General features: G+C 39.6%; 1 protein-coding gene across 2 annotated transcripts in view; it reads right to left on the bottom strand.

The window, feature by feature from the left end:
- The window catches only part of RBM39 (RNA binding motif protein 39), a 49,195-nt gene extending 30,851 nt beyond the window's left edge, over positions 1-18,344 (bottom strand). For both annotated transcript variants that reach the window (XM_024209926.1, XM_024209927.1), the window contains exons 1-3: positions 18,133-18,344; positions 8,980-9,042; positions 7,133-7,182 (exon numbers count right to left, since the gene is read on the bottom strand). In XM_024209926.1, the coding sequence (XP_024065694.1) occupies positions 7,133-7,182; positions 8,980-9,030 (101 nt within the window). In that variant the 5' untranslated portion in view covers positions 9,031-9,042; positions 18,133-18,344. The remainder of the gene's footprint in view (positions 1-7,132; positions 7,183-8,979; positions 9,043-18,132) is intronic.
- Between the last annotated feature and the right edge of the window lie 781 nt (positions 18,345-19,125).

Here is a 19,125-nt window from a genome sequence, read left to right as displayed (position 1 = left end):
GCAGCCTGCTCCGGCGGGCCAGACCGGGCGGCACGGCCGCAGCCTGCCAGCCCCGGAGCTGCAGCTGCTGCTTCGGAGGCTGGGGGGAGAGCAGCATGGCCAGAAGAGGGGAGACTCTGGCCCCGCCTCTTCCCTTCTGGCTCTGCTGCCTCTGTTGGGGGGAGGGGCTGTGTTCCACCTCTCCCTCTCTATACCCGTTCATAAGCTGACCCCCTTCTCTGGTGCTTCCCTTTTTTACTAAAAAAATTCATCTTATGAACATGTATATATTGTAAATATTTTGGATGTTTTTCTACCTTTTCATATATATTGTATTCTGTGTTGTAACTGAAATCAAACTGTATGTCATTTTTTATTATAAATATTTGCACTGTAAAAATCAAAAATAGTATTTTTCAATTCACCTCATATAAGTACTGTAGTGCAATCTCTGTCGTGAAAGTAAAATTTACAATTTTAAAATTTACAAATGTAGATTAACTGCACTCAAAAACAAAACAATGTAAAACTTCAGGAGTCTACAAGTCCACTCAGTCCTACTTCTTGTTCTGCCAAACAAGTTTGTTTACATTTACAGAAAGTGAGAACAGGCATTTGAATGGCACTTTATAGCCGGCATTGCAAGGTATTTACGTGCCCGATATGCTGACCATTCGTATGCTCCTTCATGCTTTTGCCATCATTCCAGAGGACATGCTTCCATGCAGATGATGTTTGTTAAAAAAATAATGCATTAATTAATTTTGTGACTGAACTCCTTGGGGGAAGAATTGTATGTCCGCTGCTGTTTTACCTGCATTCTGCCATATATTTCATGTTATAGCAGTCTTGGCTGATAACCCAGCACATGTTGTTCATTTTAAGAACACTTTCACTGCAGATTTCACAAAATGCAACGAAGGTATCAATGTGAGATTTCTAAAGATAGCTATAGCACTTGACCCAATGTTTAAGAATCTGAAGTGCCTTTCAAAATCTGAGGGGAATAAGGCATGGAGCATGCTTTCAGAAGTCTTAAAAGAGCAACACTCCGATGTGGAAACTACAAAACCCGAACCACCAAAAAAGAAAATCAACCCTCTGCTGGTGGCATCTGACTCATATAATGAAAATGAACATGCGTCAGTCTGCACTGCTTTGGATTGCTATTGAGCAGAACCCATCATCAGTATGGACGCATGTCCCCTGGAATGGTGGTTGAAGCATGAAGGGACATATGAATCTTTAGCGCATCTGGCACATAAATATCTTGCGATGCATGCTACAAGAGTGCCATGAGAACCCCTGTTCTCACTTTCACGTGACACTGTAAACAAGAAGCGGGCAGCATTATATCCTGCAAACTTGTCTGTCGGAGCGACTGGCTGAACAAGAAGTAGGACTGAGTGGACTTGTAGGCTCTAAAGTTTTACATTGTTTTATTTTTGAATGAAGTTTTTTTTTGTACATAATTCTATATTTGTAAGTTCAACTTTCATGATGAAGAGATTGCACTACAGTACCTATATTAGGTGAATTAAAAAATACTTTTTTTTTTTTTTACAGAGCAAATACTTGTAATCAAAAATAAATATAAAGTGAGCACGGTACACTTTGTATTCTGTGTTGTAATTGAAATCCATATATTTGAAAATGTAGAAAACTAAAAATATTTAAATAAATGGTATTCTATTAACTGCGATTAATCACGATTAATTTTTTAATCGCTTGACAGCCCTACTTTCTGTTTGAGCATTTCAAAACAATGTAGTCTGTTTCACTCTTTCCTCTTTTGTGGACCTTTCATGCAGCAACAAAGAGAAAAGTCATTGGGAGACAGGACAATTATAAAACCAAGACGACGGATTTCACAGGAAGATCCAAAACGAACATTTTTTAGAAATGTCTAGATTTTTTAAGTTCATTTGTGTCCTTTTAAAACTACTCTTAAGTTATACCTCAGTCATCACACGCTCCTGCAACCCACACTCTCCAATATCTTCATGAAACCACTGACAGCTAGTGAGAAAACACAGCTGAAATGACAACAATGGCCAGCTCTACATCTCCTTTACATCAGTCTCCCATCTTTTTCCACACTTTGCCAAAATCAGCAACTGGATGAAGACCAATTGGCAAAAACTGAACCCAGGCAACACTGAGGTGAGGATGGTAGTCAGAGGGAAGCACTTTGAAGAACTCCACTCTTATAACATCCCCCTCTATCACTGTCATACATCCTCTGATACTTACCTGAGCTTGGGTGTCTTAGCCATTCATTAGAACTGGAAGTAAGTAGCCATCATTCTGACAACAGTCACTTCGATCTATTTACATCCAGAAAATTGACCCCATTCGCACAAAGATTCAACTACTGTGATCCACAGTCATGACTGCTGCAACTAACACCATCCTGGTCAGGTGGTCAGTAATATCTCCCTACTGCTATATGCTCATTATTAGAGCATGGAATTCCTACCCATAGAGATTCCGTGCTACAGTTTGGGTTCATTTAAGATTTGATTCTACGCTTTCTTTAACATATAGTGCCACTCTCCCAACCAGCAAGACCTATTCTGTCCTTCCGAAATATTTTGTACCCTGGTATTACTATCTCATTGATTATCCTCATTCCACCAAGTTTCTGCAATGCCTATTATATCTAGATTATCTCTAATACTTCCTGGACTTGTTTCTCACCACTGTCCTCTCCCCGGCCCCGCACCCTGAGAACCCACCACAGCACAGGATTCAGAAAAAGGCCAGATTGTTTTTACAAACATTTATACCATGACACCGCTCTTTACTAAAACTCCCCTCCCCGTCTACTTTCCTTTTCCTCCCTTCACTTCCCCAGCAACGAATCTACCCCGAAACAGAAGGAATCTCTCAATAATGCCAACCAGACATATCTAATTATCTATAAAATGATTTTGCATAGAAAGAGACAAAGGTGGATTAGAATAATAATACCCAGCTCTCAATTATCGCTTTTCATCAGTAGATCTCAAAACACTTTATCAACAAGGTCAGTGAATTAACTTCTAACTAACCCCTCCCAAAAAAAACTCAAACACAAACCAACCTACGCACTCTCACACCCCCAGGAAACAGTGAAACTAGCTATATGCAAAACACTGCCAAATGCACAAAGAAAAATGAAAGAGCAGCTTTAATCTTTAATTTACAGTAATCTTAGGTGTTATAAATAAAATCAGAGAGAAGTGTGATTTTTTTTTAAGCTGATAGTTATTTGTACTAAAAGGACACTATCTTGGATTTAATCACGAAACTTGACTGCTCATTCCATTCTTTCATGTAATTAGGTGAAACTAGCTGTTTCTTTTTATTTTAACAGAAATGCTGCAGGCTCAACAGAAGAGTACATCAACCATAATGGTCTATTTTAAATTAATCAAATCGCGTGAAAAATTGTAAAAACTTTACTCAAAAGTACTTTGTTAAAGGGACCAAGAAGAAAACCTCAGAAGAGCAAAACCGACAGAAGTTGTTGGTGGCAAAAGAGGAATTTTCTCAAATAGTATATAGCAGCAGGATCAAAAGTGCAAACATGAAGCATGAAGAAGAAATGAGAGGCTGCAACCGTCAGAAGCAGTCACCAACCACTGCAACAGAACTGCTGACCACTAGCAACACATCCGAATGTATGAAATGACAAACTGTCTCAACTCTTTCATCCTCTCCTCCATCATCTTCTTTACCTACTTTTTCTGGCTCCTCAACATATTACTCTGACTCAGTCAGAATCCCTATGAAACAGTAATAAATTTCCCTGTTTAATTTTCAAGCTAAGAATAATACAATAAGGAAGCTATGCAACAAATCTCCCTCCTTCCTCCCCCTAAATGAAAATGCTACTACTCAAGGAATAGTACCGAACACTGAGTGGTCATCCATCCATCACTTCTACCCTCTCTTTCCCTCCCTCTCAAATACACTGCCTCACATTAGGCATTGTTTTCAGTACATATGATCAAGCAGCATCTTCATCTTTCTGCAACTAACAAAATATGGCTATCATTCCTAGTAGCTACTGCAGTGTTTCACTCTCAACAGCAGCTTTTGACTGTTAACTAGTACTAGACTGTTAACAAGTCTAGTTATTTCCAATGCTCTCAGTAGGGAAACTCCCCACTGTCCTTCACAAGTGTGTAGAACATGGCACACAGCAAGAACATTGGGGAAGTATACGTTACTGCACTTCAGAAAATCCCTTCCATTTAGTATTAGTCACTTTACTTCTCTGTAAAGATGTTTCCCATCCCATCTTTTGACAGTCTTATCTATTTAGAATGACTGTAAGCTCTTATTGGGCAGGGAAGTCTTACTATGAATTAGGCTAAGACACAATGCAATGAGGCCCCGCTCTAAGTAAGGATCTCTTGGCACTACCATAATACAAAGAAGCAGCACATTCCATCACCACCCAGCTACTGCTGAGGCAATAATTAAAGCAATACCTCTGTTAAAAAAGTGAGGAATTGGTTTCATTAATCCAAAAAACAAGAGACCACAGCTTGCTCATTCAGAATCTCATCAGGAGCAGAAAAACTTAACACTATTTTCCAATTTTTTTTTTAAACTTATTTAAACTAATACCCAAAATTGTTACAACCAAGAACAGACTAAAAAAATGTTTCCATATACTTTGTGCATTTAACAATACTGTGGTATAAACACTGTTGTGGAGTGATAGCTGGTAGAGCCATGCGCAGATACAAAATTCGTAACCGCACCAGATCCGTTATCGGCAAACATGGCCCATGGATGCGGATATCAAGTGGATATCCGCAGATTTGCCAGGCTCTAATAGTTGGGTTTGTTTTTTGCAGTAGTGCCTATACCCATAAGGCACTTTCCAGATAGAGAAGGCATGATTTCAGTTCTGAGAAAATTAGTCTATCCCATCAGTGATTTTATTCTTTTGTCCAGGTGAGTCTTTCATACTGCAACAAGAAACAGAAACATTCTAAGACAGAAAAACCTGACAGCAATACTCACAACATAGACAGAGGGCCTCAGGGACAAGTTTTGTACCTGAAGTTGTTTAAAAATTGATTAGATTGAGTTGAGTGTCCCTTTATTTCTCTAGTGTGAAAGAGGGATGGACAAATTGCTGTTGTGCTATCTTATGCACAAAATGAACTTTGAGAAGTCTCTTACTCTGTCCAGTGAGGCAACACTGATCAACAAACAAACTGTGGCCTCAGATCACAGAAGTTCACTCACGCCTGTGATTTTAACAATTAGTGGCAGCAGATGGTGGGTAGATCAGACAAACATGTTCCACCTACGGCTCCATCAGTTGGCAAAGCTCCATTCATGACAAATCCTTAGCTCCATGGTATATTAATACTGTTATGTTTCCAAAGGACTGTTACACTTGTCCACACCAAACATGTGAACCACTGAGCAATATTGAGCAATATTTGCAGCTAGTCTTCAATAAGTATAACAAGTATTTTGTCCACAGAATGGCACCTAGCTTACAAGGAAATCATTACCGTAGTGTTGGCCCAAGCTCCAGATAGAGATAGTGAAGGCTTGTTCATCTGGAAGTTGGACATTCAACCACTGTAAAGGACTATTGGCCTAAACTTGCTCTAGCCTGGTCACAAGTCAGAATAACAAGACTCCTCAGTTATCAGCATCCTTCTGATTGCACAGTGTGTTGTACTGAGGCAGGCTCTTAAGAGTCCCCTCTTATTTCTCTACCTTATCTCGGTCTTCAGCACCAAGGGACTTGGACTCAAACCAGAAATATCTAATTGAGAAATGCCCATACCACTTGGGGATTCAGGTCTGGCTGTACAAAGCCCCAAAATACTATTCACAGTCAACATGGGATATACTGGAACCCCTTAAAGTGCGGTTTAGTCAGAAGAGAATCTATGTAAAAATGGCACCTTGACTAAGCCACAGCAGTTATGGGACAGCAAGCTGGAGACTGTTCTAGCTCACACAATTAAATTTCTAATGCAAGGCCAATTTCTGCTGTTACACAGGTAGCTGAATTTAACCCAATGTATATTTTAGCAATAAAGATATGCAATACAAAAAAAATATAGCTTAACTTTCAGATCCCAGGCTAAGCTGGAAGTTAGAAAATCCATCTTTTTACTTGTGACCGATGCACATTTGACCTTAGAGTCTGACACACAAACCTGGAACCCAATGAAGCCTTTTTTAAAAAGCAATATTTAAATGTGTGTCCAAATTTCTCTTCAGAACAGAGCCAAACTTCAGTTTTCTCCTATGACCTACAGCAAATATCAAATATTTTAATCAAAATATGTGTTTGCAATTTAAGTAATCTTATTTTACATATTTGAATTTTTAAGTGTTTTCTGTTTAACTCCAAACGCTTGACTGTTTTGTAGGGGAAGCTTTCCTTGGGTTTCTCTCATTGAAGAGTGCATGGTCCTTGCCTATACAGGTCAACAGTAACTGGTTTAAAAAAAAAAAAAATCACAGTATCAATCAGGATACTGACCAGGCGGACATTATAAAACAAAACACATTGATAAGTCTCTCCTCGAGGAGATAAATACAATTAATTATCTCCAGATTTGTTCTACTTTATACAATTTTGTTAGTTATTTTGGATTAAGGAGAAGAGAGAGAAAATTCATTCAAACAATAGCTTGAAAGGAGCTAAAACTGTATTAGCTTGATACTGGCCAACACACGTGACCACATTTCTATGAGATTTCCCAGTTAGAACTTGAGGCCACTGAATTTCTCTGAACCACAAGTCCTTCAAATTCATATAATTAGTGCACAAATGTAATTACAATTATCTCAAAAATTAACCCAAAATATATAAAACTCACTGATAGCATAATATCTTAGAGGGACAGTGTCATTATCTTTAAGCCCTCAAAACTGTTCTAGTTTACCCTTTTTTTTTTTTTTTTTTTTTAAAAGGACACTATTAATTGAAAATTTATACCACGGATATTAACTGTGTAAGAGGTAGTCATATTTGTTTGGAATGCCATAAACAGCAAAAGACAAACACGGAAGGATTTCCATTTTATTTTCTTGGACAGTACTACATACACTAAAAAGTAAAAACAAAGAATACTTGACAGAGTTCCCTAGAAGTGTCAATATACAGATAAACACTTACTTCTTGCTGCGCTCTTCATGGCCATTGGCACTGCTCAATTTGTTCTCATCCTAAGCAGGGTTGATAGAAGAACATCGTGAGGACGAAGTGGTAACATTTCAAGTGGTCAAAGGGTAATGGGAATAGGAATAAGAAAATACAAAACAAAAATTTTAATACTAAATTACGTGTTTATAGTTTAATATGGAAAGCTATAAAAATTTAAGTAGGCATGTTTAACCACTTTGCTGTTTACATTTAAGACATACAATTATAAAATACAAGAAATTACAGTTTTTAAAAATATATTAAATTGTAGATACTTCCTTACATGATTTAGATAGTAAATTATCCTGTAGATTTCAGCACTCAAGTGGTTAAATGTTATTTCTATAAAATGTAAGAGGAAGTTTCAGGTTTAAGCATTTTTCATGTGCTATGATCCCTTTGATCAGTACCAAGGCTATATCTCTGCCTAAGCCCCAAGTGGCCATGCTAGCAGCCAGCCACTATCGATTTCTTGTGACCGATGCCATTCCTGAGATCTTCGCTCATTTTCGTTGGAGGGTTGTAAGAGCTTGATGCCACCTCTGTCACACATCTCGCCCTGAAGCAAACAGGGATTCACACTGCTTTAGTAACGTCGACTCCCAAGAAAGTCATCAAAAATCCACCAGTCCAGCCTAAACATTCCCTATTTCCATACCTGTTTACATGGAAAATATCCATGTTAAACTAGGACACAAGAATCTTAACATTACAAATTATGACTATCTCTTCAAGATTTTACGTAACTGCTAAATATTACATAAAATTAAATATACAGTGTTTAAAGCTTACAAATGCTCATCCAAAACTGATACCACATGGTTGTGCTAAACACTCCAAAATAAACTAACAGTAGCTGTCATATTTATTCTATAGTTTAATCACTCCAGCTACACCATGAGTACAACTACTAAATTATTTCAAGTTTATACACATTTCTTGTGAAACCAGTGCTAATGCATGCATAATGTTAACACTTTCACCACCAATTGGTGAAAAAAACGAAAAAAAGACAGTATACATTTGCTGCCTGTTAAGGAGACTAAGTACATCACTATTCTAGTCATTCAGAAGTTAACAGAATTTTGTGTCAAAATTGGTAGTTCCTAATTGAACAACTAAAACAGAAGAGTACAACGGCTATTTTTAGAATGACACTGCAGACTGTGATACTGTCTTTTACTTGCTAAGAATGTATCTATTCAGGGATCCAAGAATTTTGGAAAGTTCTTCCACTCAGCAATTCATTTCCATCTGCCCTGTTAAAAGATTAACCATCACCAGTCTTCTATGTTAAAAATAATGGTCACACGCCTCTTGCACTGAGCAGACTATTTAAAGATTTACTTGCCACGGACTGGTGAAAAGGTTATTCTTGGAACCCTGCTATTTTCCCAAACACTGCATTCACCTTGTTGCTATACCAAACTGGAGCTGGCAATTTTAGGCGAGTAATTGTTTTTTGTTTGTTTGTTTTTTTACCTAGGGGACCACGGTACAGCGATACGTCACTCAATTACTACCTTATGATTGACAGTTCACACTGGAATCAAAGGTGAATTCATGGGAGTAGAGGTGAGATATCGTTAGGCAAGTCTACAAAGAGAGATAGATGGGCATTTATTCATCACGCTGAAGTGAAACTACTGCACAATATAATTACATTAACAGTATATATTTATTTGCAAGTTACATGTAATGCATCTCCAATAAGATAAATCATGAGGGCTCCAGGGATGTTAGTTTACAGTTCAGCAGTAGTTTCATGAATAAGGCTAAATTAAGGTAAGTACAACACCTCACTGGCACATTTTTCTCACCTTCTTGTAAGGAGCCTCAAGCATTGCTTCAATATCAATATCGTCAGCCATTTTTCAGGACACCTGAAAGGAAGAGCAAAATCCATCAGACAGGAAAAAAGCCCATAAACTATATCAATCTCTAACAGCTTCCAAGGCACTTGTACTGTTGGTGACAAAGCCAATGTTGGGAAGACCCCAAATTCACAAAATGATTTTTAGTCACAATGCATACTATTAGACTTGGCAAGCTGGTCAACTGACCGCTGTCAAATACTGTTAAATATTCCATCAAGAATGCCCTGAGGCCTACCGTTTTGACTGCATCATGATGTTTGTTATCTATTAGCAAACCTATATACATGTCTTTGATCACTTTACTACATGCTAATGCCACGTATTGGGGAAAAAGGTGAACTAACTGAAAGCTGAGTATCTTGATTGGCTGGAATCTTCTAGAACAAACATTGTGCATATGTATGAATGTATATCTTTATTTGTATGCACGGACATCACGGCATATGGCAGTTTACAAAGCACATTAAACAAGTTAAGAGATACCTTCCCTGTCCTCAAGAGCATACAAGCTAAACTGACTAGACAAATACAGAAATTAATCAAAAGGAAAAAAGGGGGAGAAGTGTTCACAATAATTAAACTTCCTCTCCAAACGCAAAGAAAAAAGGCGTACTGCCATTAAGCTGCCTACCTAACGTAAGTGCATTTAAATTTTTTCTTTTATAATTGCTATACTGAGTGGATAAAAACCAATGCTTTTTTTTTATAAATCAAAAAAATCGGTTTTTGATTTAAATTGGATTTTTCTGATAAAATGCTTTGAGAAAAAACCTAAGATAGTTTTAATTAAGATACATTATAGCTCAAAGATATCTCATCATGGAATAGGGATTATAAATTTTAATTCTATAGTATGAGATAATATATTCATGTAATGTTTAAGAAAAGCTTTGTAAATGAGTTCCAATAGTTCATTGATTAGGGACCCAATCTTATGCAGTTCCAGGGGCTTCTGGAACTAAATTATTTAGGTCAGTGGTTCCCAAACTGGGGTTTGCGAAATGTTACAGGGGAATTCTCAGGGAAAAATTCCCTAATGGTGGACAGAGCTGTCCCTGGGGACCCTGGGCAGCAACCGGAGCCCCTGGACTTCCAAGAATTAAGCAGATCAAAGCAAGCCTATCTATCACACTAAGGAGATTTAAACTTCAAGACTCCTTATAAGAAATGGAAAGGTAGATGGATATTTTTTGCTGTTTTTAAAATTAAATAGGCAGCTAGTATTGTTTGTAAAATTATTATGAAGAACAAGTTTAAGCTTTGTTGTAACGTGCATTGATTGCCTGGACTGCTCAAGACCTTGAATGCTTGTGAAGGAGAAACTCTTTGAGTTGGCTTCTTAAATACCTTCATGCTGTTTCACATCCGATACGCGATGAAACCTTGTCTTATAACAGGCTTATTCAAAGTGATACAAGCTATGAAAGTGAGATTTTGGAAGAGTGTTGCCATTTTCATAATGTAATAAAAATACTGTAATGATAATAGTGTGCAATAAGCACGTCATAAAAACAAATTTTATATTTCCAAGATCATTGCTTTTATAATTTATACTCAGGTAAAGGAGAAAATCCCTGGAAATATTCATTTTTAGGAGGGGGTTTGCGAGACTTGACATTTTAGTGAAATGGGTTCACAGATTGTTAAAGTTTGGGAACCACTGATTTAGGTTAATCTTTCTATCTACCCAATGGGACTCAGTGCTCAGTCTAGAAGATACCATCAGAGATGCTTAGGTTTGCAGTTCTCAAACTGTGGATTTGTGTCTCCAGAGATAACATGCTTCTTAACAGCAAAAGTGTTTTTAAATAAATATATAGAGGTGAGAAATAACAGACCTCAACCCTATTGTCCCTCTGCAAATTTGTGTACCCAATCAATCCCTTACCTCTCTCTAAAAGTGCAAAGTTTCAAAAAGTTCAATTAATAGAAGATTGTTGGGGCGGAATAGATCTGGACAAGGAGAGGTCATCTGGAGATAAATGTGAGAAGGCAGGGACAGGCAGCAGAAACAAATGTGAAACTTTTTGAGCAGAATATTCAAGAAGTCTGGAGGTCTTTCTGAGTGTAGCCTTCATTGATTTGAGATCTATCATATTCTCTCACTAGAAGGAAAAACCTATAATGGCAGCAAGCCGTAAGAGAGACCCAGTTTGAGAATATTTTAAATGAAATTCCTCTACCTGTGGGTAAGACAGGCATGCATGCAAAATGCAAACAGTGCAACAAAGAAATGCAAGGCCTGGTTGCCCGAATGAAACAACATCATGAGAAGTGTTCCTTCTCAGGAGGAAGCTGCCTTGAAGATGATGAAAGGAACGTCTCTGAACATGCAGGATCTTCAGGTTGGTTAACTTTTTTATTTCATACTTCTTTGTTAAGGACTGCCTGTCTTCCTTCTGGACTATTCTTGAATTCTCATGTTTGAGCAAAAAATATAGTTGTTACTCTATGGTATTTTCATTTTAGATGCAGTTGTGATAAAAAACAAATAGCTGAAATAGGCAGATCTTCCTTTTGCAATTTCACCTTTAAAGTAGTACTGAGTGTCAGTGAATGCAATGAGTAATACTAACTGAGCAGTATGGTAATAATAATTAAATAACTGCATTGACTTATTTTGTTTAGGAGAATCCATCCTCAACATACAGGATTCTGAAGACTATCCACCTTCAAGATCACCATCATTTTCTATAGTTTCAGAGTTATCTGCCAATGATAGTGTTTCAGTCACATCATGTATGTCACATAGCCACAGTATATCACCTGTAGCAAAAAGAAAAAAAAAACCTCCATCACCCAGAAACAACCACAGATAAGTTTGTGATAAAAACCAGCAAATTAGAAAAACTGGTAACTGATGAAAAAAATGCCCCGTTTATTTATGCAACAAACTCTCCTTTCCGTATGATTGAGAACCCACACTTCATTAACATGGTTCAGTCATTAAGACCAGGATACAGTCCACCCAACAGAGCAGATGTCGCAGGCAAATTGCTGGATAAATTGTATGAAAGAGAAACTGAGCAGTGTGCATAAGGTCTAGAGGGTGAAACTGTTATCCTGAATCTTGATGGGTAGAGCAATGTCCACAATGATCATGTTGTATGTGCTTGTGTAACAACAGAAGAAGGGAATGTCTTCCTTACAGAAACAATTGATACACCAGGAAATGCACACACAGCAGAATACTTACAAGAAGTAGCAGTAAAAGCTATAATAAACGGTGAAAAAAATTTCACATGTCTAGTACGCAGCTTGGTCACAGACAATGCTGCAAACGTATCCAAGATGAGAAGAAAGTATTTAGAAGAGAGTCCAGAGCTAATAACATACGGTTGCAGTGCTATTTGATGCACCTGCTCTGAAAAAAGTGGGAGGAACCAATCTAACTTTCCTACAGGACGTGCGATGGAACTCAGTTGTGGACTGTTTTGAGCACTATATCAAGAACTGGCCTAATCTGATGACAGTTTGTGAACAAAATCGTGAAAAAATAGATTGCACTGTCACAGCCAAAGTTCTCAACATTCGGCTTAAGATAAATGTTGAACGCATGCTGAGTACCCTGAAGCCTATTTCTGTACCCTTGAACAAAATGCAGGGGAATAGCTGTTTTATTGCTGATGCTGTTGAAATTTGGAAGGAACTGAGTGAGATTTTAAAAAGAGAAATATGCAAAGTTAAATTACAAGCATTAAAAAAAAAACAAATTGGAGAAGCACTATCTGCAGCTCATTTTCTTGCAAATATTCTCAATACTCAGTACCAGGGTCAGACCTTAACTGCTGAAGAGGAGTTGGCTATGACATGGAAATCCATCAATCATCCCGCCACAATGCCAACTATAAACAAACTTTAAAGCTAAGGGTGTTTGCTGACGAAGTTTTAAAGAAAGTCACACCAGTGAACTGGTGGAAGTCACTTAAACACTTGGATTAAAAGACTGCTGAAGCGATAATCTCACTTTTAACACCAGTATCATCTTCTGCTGGTGTAGAAAAAATATTTTCTTCCTTTGGACTAATTCATTAGAAATTGAGAAATTGTTTGGAACCTGAAAAAGCAGGAAAGCTTGTTTTTCTGTTCCAGATTATGAACAAACAGGAAAATGAAGGTAAAGACGACTAAGTTTCTCATGTTGACCTGGCTGACATGGTCAATTTAATTTTTTTTAAATATATATTTCATTTTACTATTTTAGTTAAAACCAATTTTAACAAAAACAAACCTGATTTTAAAAAAACTTGAATGCTAACTATATTCAAAAAGTCTTATACTTGTTTTGTTAAATTATGTGTTTGCTGTTGAAGAAAAAAAATCCAGAATACATAACGTTGTTGTTTTAGTTAAATAAAGCAATTTAAATGTCTGTCTGATGATGTTCTCCTCCTAATACAGCATGGCAATAAAATCCTCCAAATATTAATGATTAACCTGTTGAATTGGAGTTCACCTCCCAAAGACTTCCTAAATATCTGCTTCAATTACCTTTGGTAAAAATGAAATAACCAAATAATCATTCATTTTCTGATATAGCTGTAAAACTAATCTGAAATGTTTTCAAAATAAATCACTTTAAAAATGTATAGTGTGTACCTTCTAAAAATGGAACCTACATCTATCTCTGAGTTGTGAAGAATATGTATTAAGGTTATAACAACGAACAAGAATGCACTTTTATGTAGAAATCCATGATTAAATCAAGTCTTCCTAACTAGTGATTTAAATCATGATTTAAATCCAATTCACCGTTGCTAGATGTGTTTCCCGTTTAATTTCATTTTCTTTTCTTTTGTAATTGTTCAGTCTTGTTCACATTTAAATATGAAGTTAACATTGCTACTTTTTTTTAGCAATGATTATTTCATTTTTTAAGAACTTCATTTCATTGTTTCACATTTTCCAAGTTAAAATATTAATTAAATAACCTGTTTCTTGTAAATAGGCATATGTATCGAAGGCTAAGCCTACTGGAAACCATAGTCTTACTCACTACTGTTCTAATAAGTTAGCACTTTTTAAAATATTTGACCAATTATTTTTGGACCAGTCAATTGACCAACTCTACATACTAATAAGGACCTTGTTAAAATGATTTTGAGTGAGAAACATCGTATGGAGAAGAATCAGGAAGGAGCTTGCAGTGGGAATGTAACCTGCACGCTGACAGTACAGAATGCAATATAAGCACCAGCTAAGTCATGGCTATGAATGGAAGATGAAGTTCAAAGAAAAGAACTGTGTGCCACCTGCTTCTTTATGACAACGAACGTCAGAAAGGTTCTCCCTACACCGAAATATGCTTATTTATTAGAAATTCAGGTCTTACACCAAACTGAAGAAGGGTTTGACACCAGTTACCAAAAGAAGCAAGACCTAAGCAACAGAGAAGGGACATTTTTGCAAATGTCCAAGTTTCATAGATTCCAGGGTCAGAAAGTGCCATTATGCATAGCACAGGCCAGAGAATTTGTCCATGTGTTTCCTGAATCAAGCCCAATAATTTGCAGATGAACTACAGCTTCTCTTTGAAAGACATCCAATCTTGATTTAAAGATTTCAAGTGATGAAGAATTCACTTCATCCCTTGGGAAGCTGTTCAATGATAATTACCCTCACTGTTAAAAAAAACATGTGCCTTATTTCCAGTTTGAATGTCATCTAGATTTTCAACTTCCAGCCCTTGGGTCTTGTTATGCTTTTGTTAGATTGAAGAGCCCTTAGCACCCGATACTTTTAGACTGACCAAGTCTCTTAAAACTTGCTCTTCTACAAGCTACAATAAATTGAATTCCTTAAATTACTCACTGCAAGGCAAGGGTTCCAGTCCTCATACTTCTTGTCTTCCCTGAAGCCTCCTCAATTTTTCCAATATCCTTTTTGAAGTGAGGATATCAGAACTGGACAGAAGTATACCAATCGCAGTCTCATCGTATACAGAAGTAAAGTTACCGCCCTATTCCTATGCCATATTCTCCTGTTTGTACATCCAAGGATAGCATTAGCTCCTATCCACAGCATTTCATTAACAGCTCATGTTCAGTTGGTTATCCACCATGATTCCGTCTATCTTTTTCAGTCCCCCATCCTGTAAATATGGCCTATATGTTTTTTCTAAACGTATATGCTTTTGCATTTACGAGTATTAAGAGAAATTTGTTTAAATACAACTTCCCAACAGATTCAAATCCATCAATGTGACCTATCCTTATTTCCACTTCACCAATCTTTGGTATTATCTGCAAAGTTTATCAGCAATGATTTCATATTTTCAACCAGATCATTGACACAGAAATTAACTAGCACTGGGCCAAGAACAGATTATTGTGGGACCCCATTAGAAACACTTCCTTTCAATGATGAGTCCCATTGAAATGTGGACAAGGGTGATTCAGTTGATAGTGTATTTGGATTTTCAGAAAGAAGGTCCTTCCATGGTTGGCTGAATTGGTTAAAAGACAGAAAGCAAAGGGTAGGAATAAATGGTCATCTTTCAGAATGGAGAGAGGTAAATAGTGGTGTCCCCCAGGAGACCAGTGCTGTTCAACATATTCATAAATGATCTGGAAAAACAGTCATGGAAAATTTGCAATTACTCAAGATAGGTAAGTCCAAAGCAGACTGCGAAGAGTTACAAAGGGAGCTCACCGAACTGGATGACTGGGAAACAAAATAACAGATGAAATTCAGTGGTGATAAATGCGAAGTAATGCACATTAGAAAACATAATTCCAGCTATACATACAAAGTGATGGGATCTAAATTAGTAGTTACCACTCAAGAAAGAGATCTTGGAGTCATTGTGAATAGTTCTCTGAGAAGGTCTGCGCAATGTGCAGCGGCAGTCAAAAAGGGTAACAGAAAAGGGATAGATAGAACAGAAAATATTATAATGCCTGTACATAAATTCATGGTTCGCCCACATCTTGAATACTGCGTGCAGATCTGGTCACCCCACCTCAAAGAAGATCTATTGGAATTGGAAAAGGTACAGAGAAGGGCAACAACAAATGATGACGGGTGTGGAATAGCTTCCATATGAGGAGAGATTAAGAGACTGGGGCTGTTCAGCATGGAAGAGAGACTATTAAGGGAGGATATGATAAAGGTCTATAAAATCTGGACTGGTGTGGAGAAAGTGAATAAGGAAATGTTATTTACTCCCTCTCATATCACAAGAACTAGGGGTCACCCAATGAAATTAATAGACAGCAGGTTTAAAACAAATAAAAAGAAGTACTTCACAACACATCGTCAACCTGTGGCACTCATTGCCATGGGATGTTGTGAAGGCCAAAACTATAACACAGTTCAAAAAATAACTAGGTAAGTTCCTAGAGGATAGGTCCATCAATGGCTATTAGCCAGGATGGGCAGGGATGCAACACCATGATCTGAGTGTCTCTAGCCTCTGTTCGCAAGAAGCTGGATGTGGACAACGGGATGGATCACTTGATGATTGCCTGTTCTGTTCATTCCCGAATGCCAGAAGACAGGATACTAGGCTAGATGGACCATTGGTGGGGAACAGTTTCAGAGACCTGAGGAAGAGCTCTGAGTAAGCTCAAAAGCTTGTCTCTCTCACCAACAGGAGTTGGTCCAATAAAAGATATTACTTAACCCATCTTGTATCTCTGATATCCTGGGACCAACATGGCTACAACAACACTGCATACAACATACAGTACCAAGTCAAACATTACAGAAATTATAAAATTACCTTTACCAAATTTGTAATCTCATGAAAAATAACATTATTTATTTCACAGTACCTATTTTCCATAAACCATGTTGAATGACACCTATTAATTTAATGCTGGGATAAGAATAGTAAGGACTCAACATTCCCACACTCTTCAATTGCAGAAAATCAAAATGGCCCTAGTAAGTCATCCAAACAGGGGAACAGGGAAACAAAGACTTGTAACCGCTGATATTTCTATACTGAAAAAACCCTAAAGCCTTTTCAGGGCACCCAATCACAATGCTGCAATGGGTGCAAACCCTGCCCATACTGTCAGTATAATCTTTAATTATAAACTGCAAAGTAATTTTTGTATTGTGCTCCTGCCCTTTTTTTGCTTCTTCATGATGTACAATGGAGGCCTAGATGTTGTTCCCCACCTTCACTTTTCACCTTAGCCATTTCAGAAATAGTAATTCTAGTCTTTTCTAGTTTTGCTAGAAGTCCTGTGTGAGGTCTCTGGGGTGTTTACTGTGAGCTGTAATATCTTCACCGAATTCCCCAAGAAATAAATGTATTTTCTTACAATATGTTTAGTTAACATGGTAAGACACTAGTCAAAACAAAACAGTTTTAGTTTTCACACGTGTTACTATGTCAAGAAAGGCACTAGGGTTGAGTGCAGGGTTTACCTCAAGGGAACAAAGCTCCACTTGGCCGGCCGGCCTGCCTACCTTGTGTTAGCAATATTAATTAACAATGGATACAAACACACGTTGTGTTCCCGGAAAAGGCCAGGCCAAACCTGCCTTTCCCCAACATGTTGCTACTTAAGTTCAACAGGTGGTAACAAAATACAATTTAATTTTAAACTGTCCAGCGTCCACTAGCTTAGCCCAGGTTTGGCGCCCATGGCACTCGCCCTCCCGCCGCCAGCCCAGACCCGGATTTAAAATCCCAATCGAGCAGAAGAGTCCTTCGCGCAGCTTCTCCCCGCAGACAGACGCGGGGCGCTCAGGCGGTGCCCCGTGCGCTCCCGGCCTTGGCGGCAGCAACTACGCAAGGGACAGTCTGGGCCGAGGCCCAGCTCGCCAACTACGTGGCTATGGGAACAGCCAGGGTCCCAGCCAGACCAACAGCTGCGGCCTCCCCAGCACCACCGCCAATGCGGGGGTAACAACCGCTGAGCCCCCACCGCCCCCGGGATTTCGGGCCAGGGGCCTCCCCGGGAAGGCGGGCCCGGCTGGGAAGACGGCCCAGGGGCCTCCCGGAGAAGACTGGGTAAAAGGGCCCGGCCAGGAGGGGAGGCTCTTCCCGCGGCCCCCCACATGCGGCGGCGGGAAAGGCCCCCGGGCCGAACACGGCCGCGGAACTGGACGGCCATGAGCGGGCGGGGGCCGCGCGATTACCTGCGCTGCTGTGGGTTGCGCTTCTGGCTCAGGTGCCCGGGATCCGGCGGCGCTAAGGACGGGGATAGGCCCAGCGGCGGCGAGTCCCTCAGAAAGGGGGGCTCGAAAGGTGGGGGGGCGGCTCGGATACTAAAGGCCGCTTCGGGCCAGCTCTGGTGGCGGCGGCGACTGCTCCCTGAAATGGCGCCTGCCGCGTCTGGCTGCTCGGGAGCTCCGCGCACTCACACACGGGGTCGCCCAGAGCCCGCTGCACGGGCTCTCGCGAGACTGAGACCAAACAAACAAGGCTGAGCGCGTCCTTGACACATGAATCTCGCGAGACACCACACCCGGAAGCAGACTAGAACAATCGCGAGAATAAGGAATAGGCCCCGCCGAAGTACGCTCCCCTCCCGTAGGCTCAAAGTCTCGCGAGATTCGGGTCAGCAGCAACCGCAATAGAGGTCAAAGGTTAAATTTGGATATTTAAACTAGAAGTAAAAGGTCTTACCCTCCTCTTCTCCCCAGTAGCCCTAGGTTGGGGGGAAGAGGGGTTTTCAACACTGGACTTGGGGGGGGGTGTCAATGCTGGGGCAGAGGGGTCCCCGCACCCCTGAGAGTGCTGGGCGAGGGGGGAATCAGCACTGGCTAGAGGGATGCCCATTCCCTCCTGGAGTGCAGGGCCGGGGGGTCCCCACCCCAGTGCTGTGACTGTTGCTCAGTCATGCCCACCTCTCTCTGCCCAGCTCTAATAAAGGCGTTGTTTACACTGGAACATTTTCTGCTTTGGCACTGGTGTATAGAATTGCCAACTTTCTTAATAGCACAAAACCCAAACACCCCTGTTCTCTGAGGCCCTGCCCCCTCCCCCCCCCGCTCGCTCCATTGCCTGCTCTCCCCCACCATCACTCACTTTCACCGGGCTGGGGGAGGGGTTAGGGTGCAGGGGAGGGGGTAATGCGCTGGGGGTGTGGGCTCCAGATGGGGCCAGAAATGAGGGGTTCAGGGTGCAGG

The sequence above is a fragment of the Terrapene carolina genome, unplaced genomic scaffold, assembly GCF_002925995.2.
Source record: "Terrapene carolina triunguis isolate 2854851 unplaced genomic scaffold, T_m_triunguis-2.0 Scaffold233, whole genome shotgun sequence".
NCBI lineage: Eukaryota > Metazoa > Chordata > Testudines > Emydidae > Terrapene > Terrapene triunguis.
Note: the sequence above shows the minus strand (reverse complement) of the source record. Positions and strands in the feature narration are given on the sequence as shown.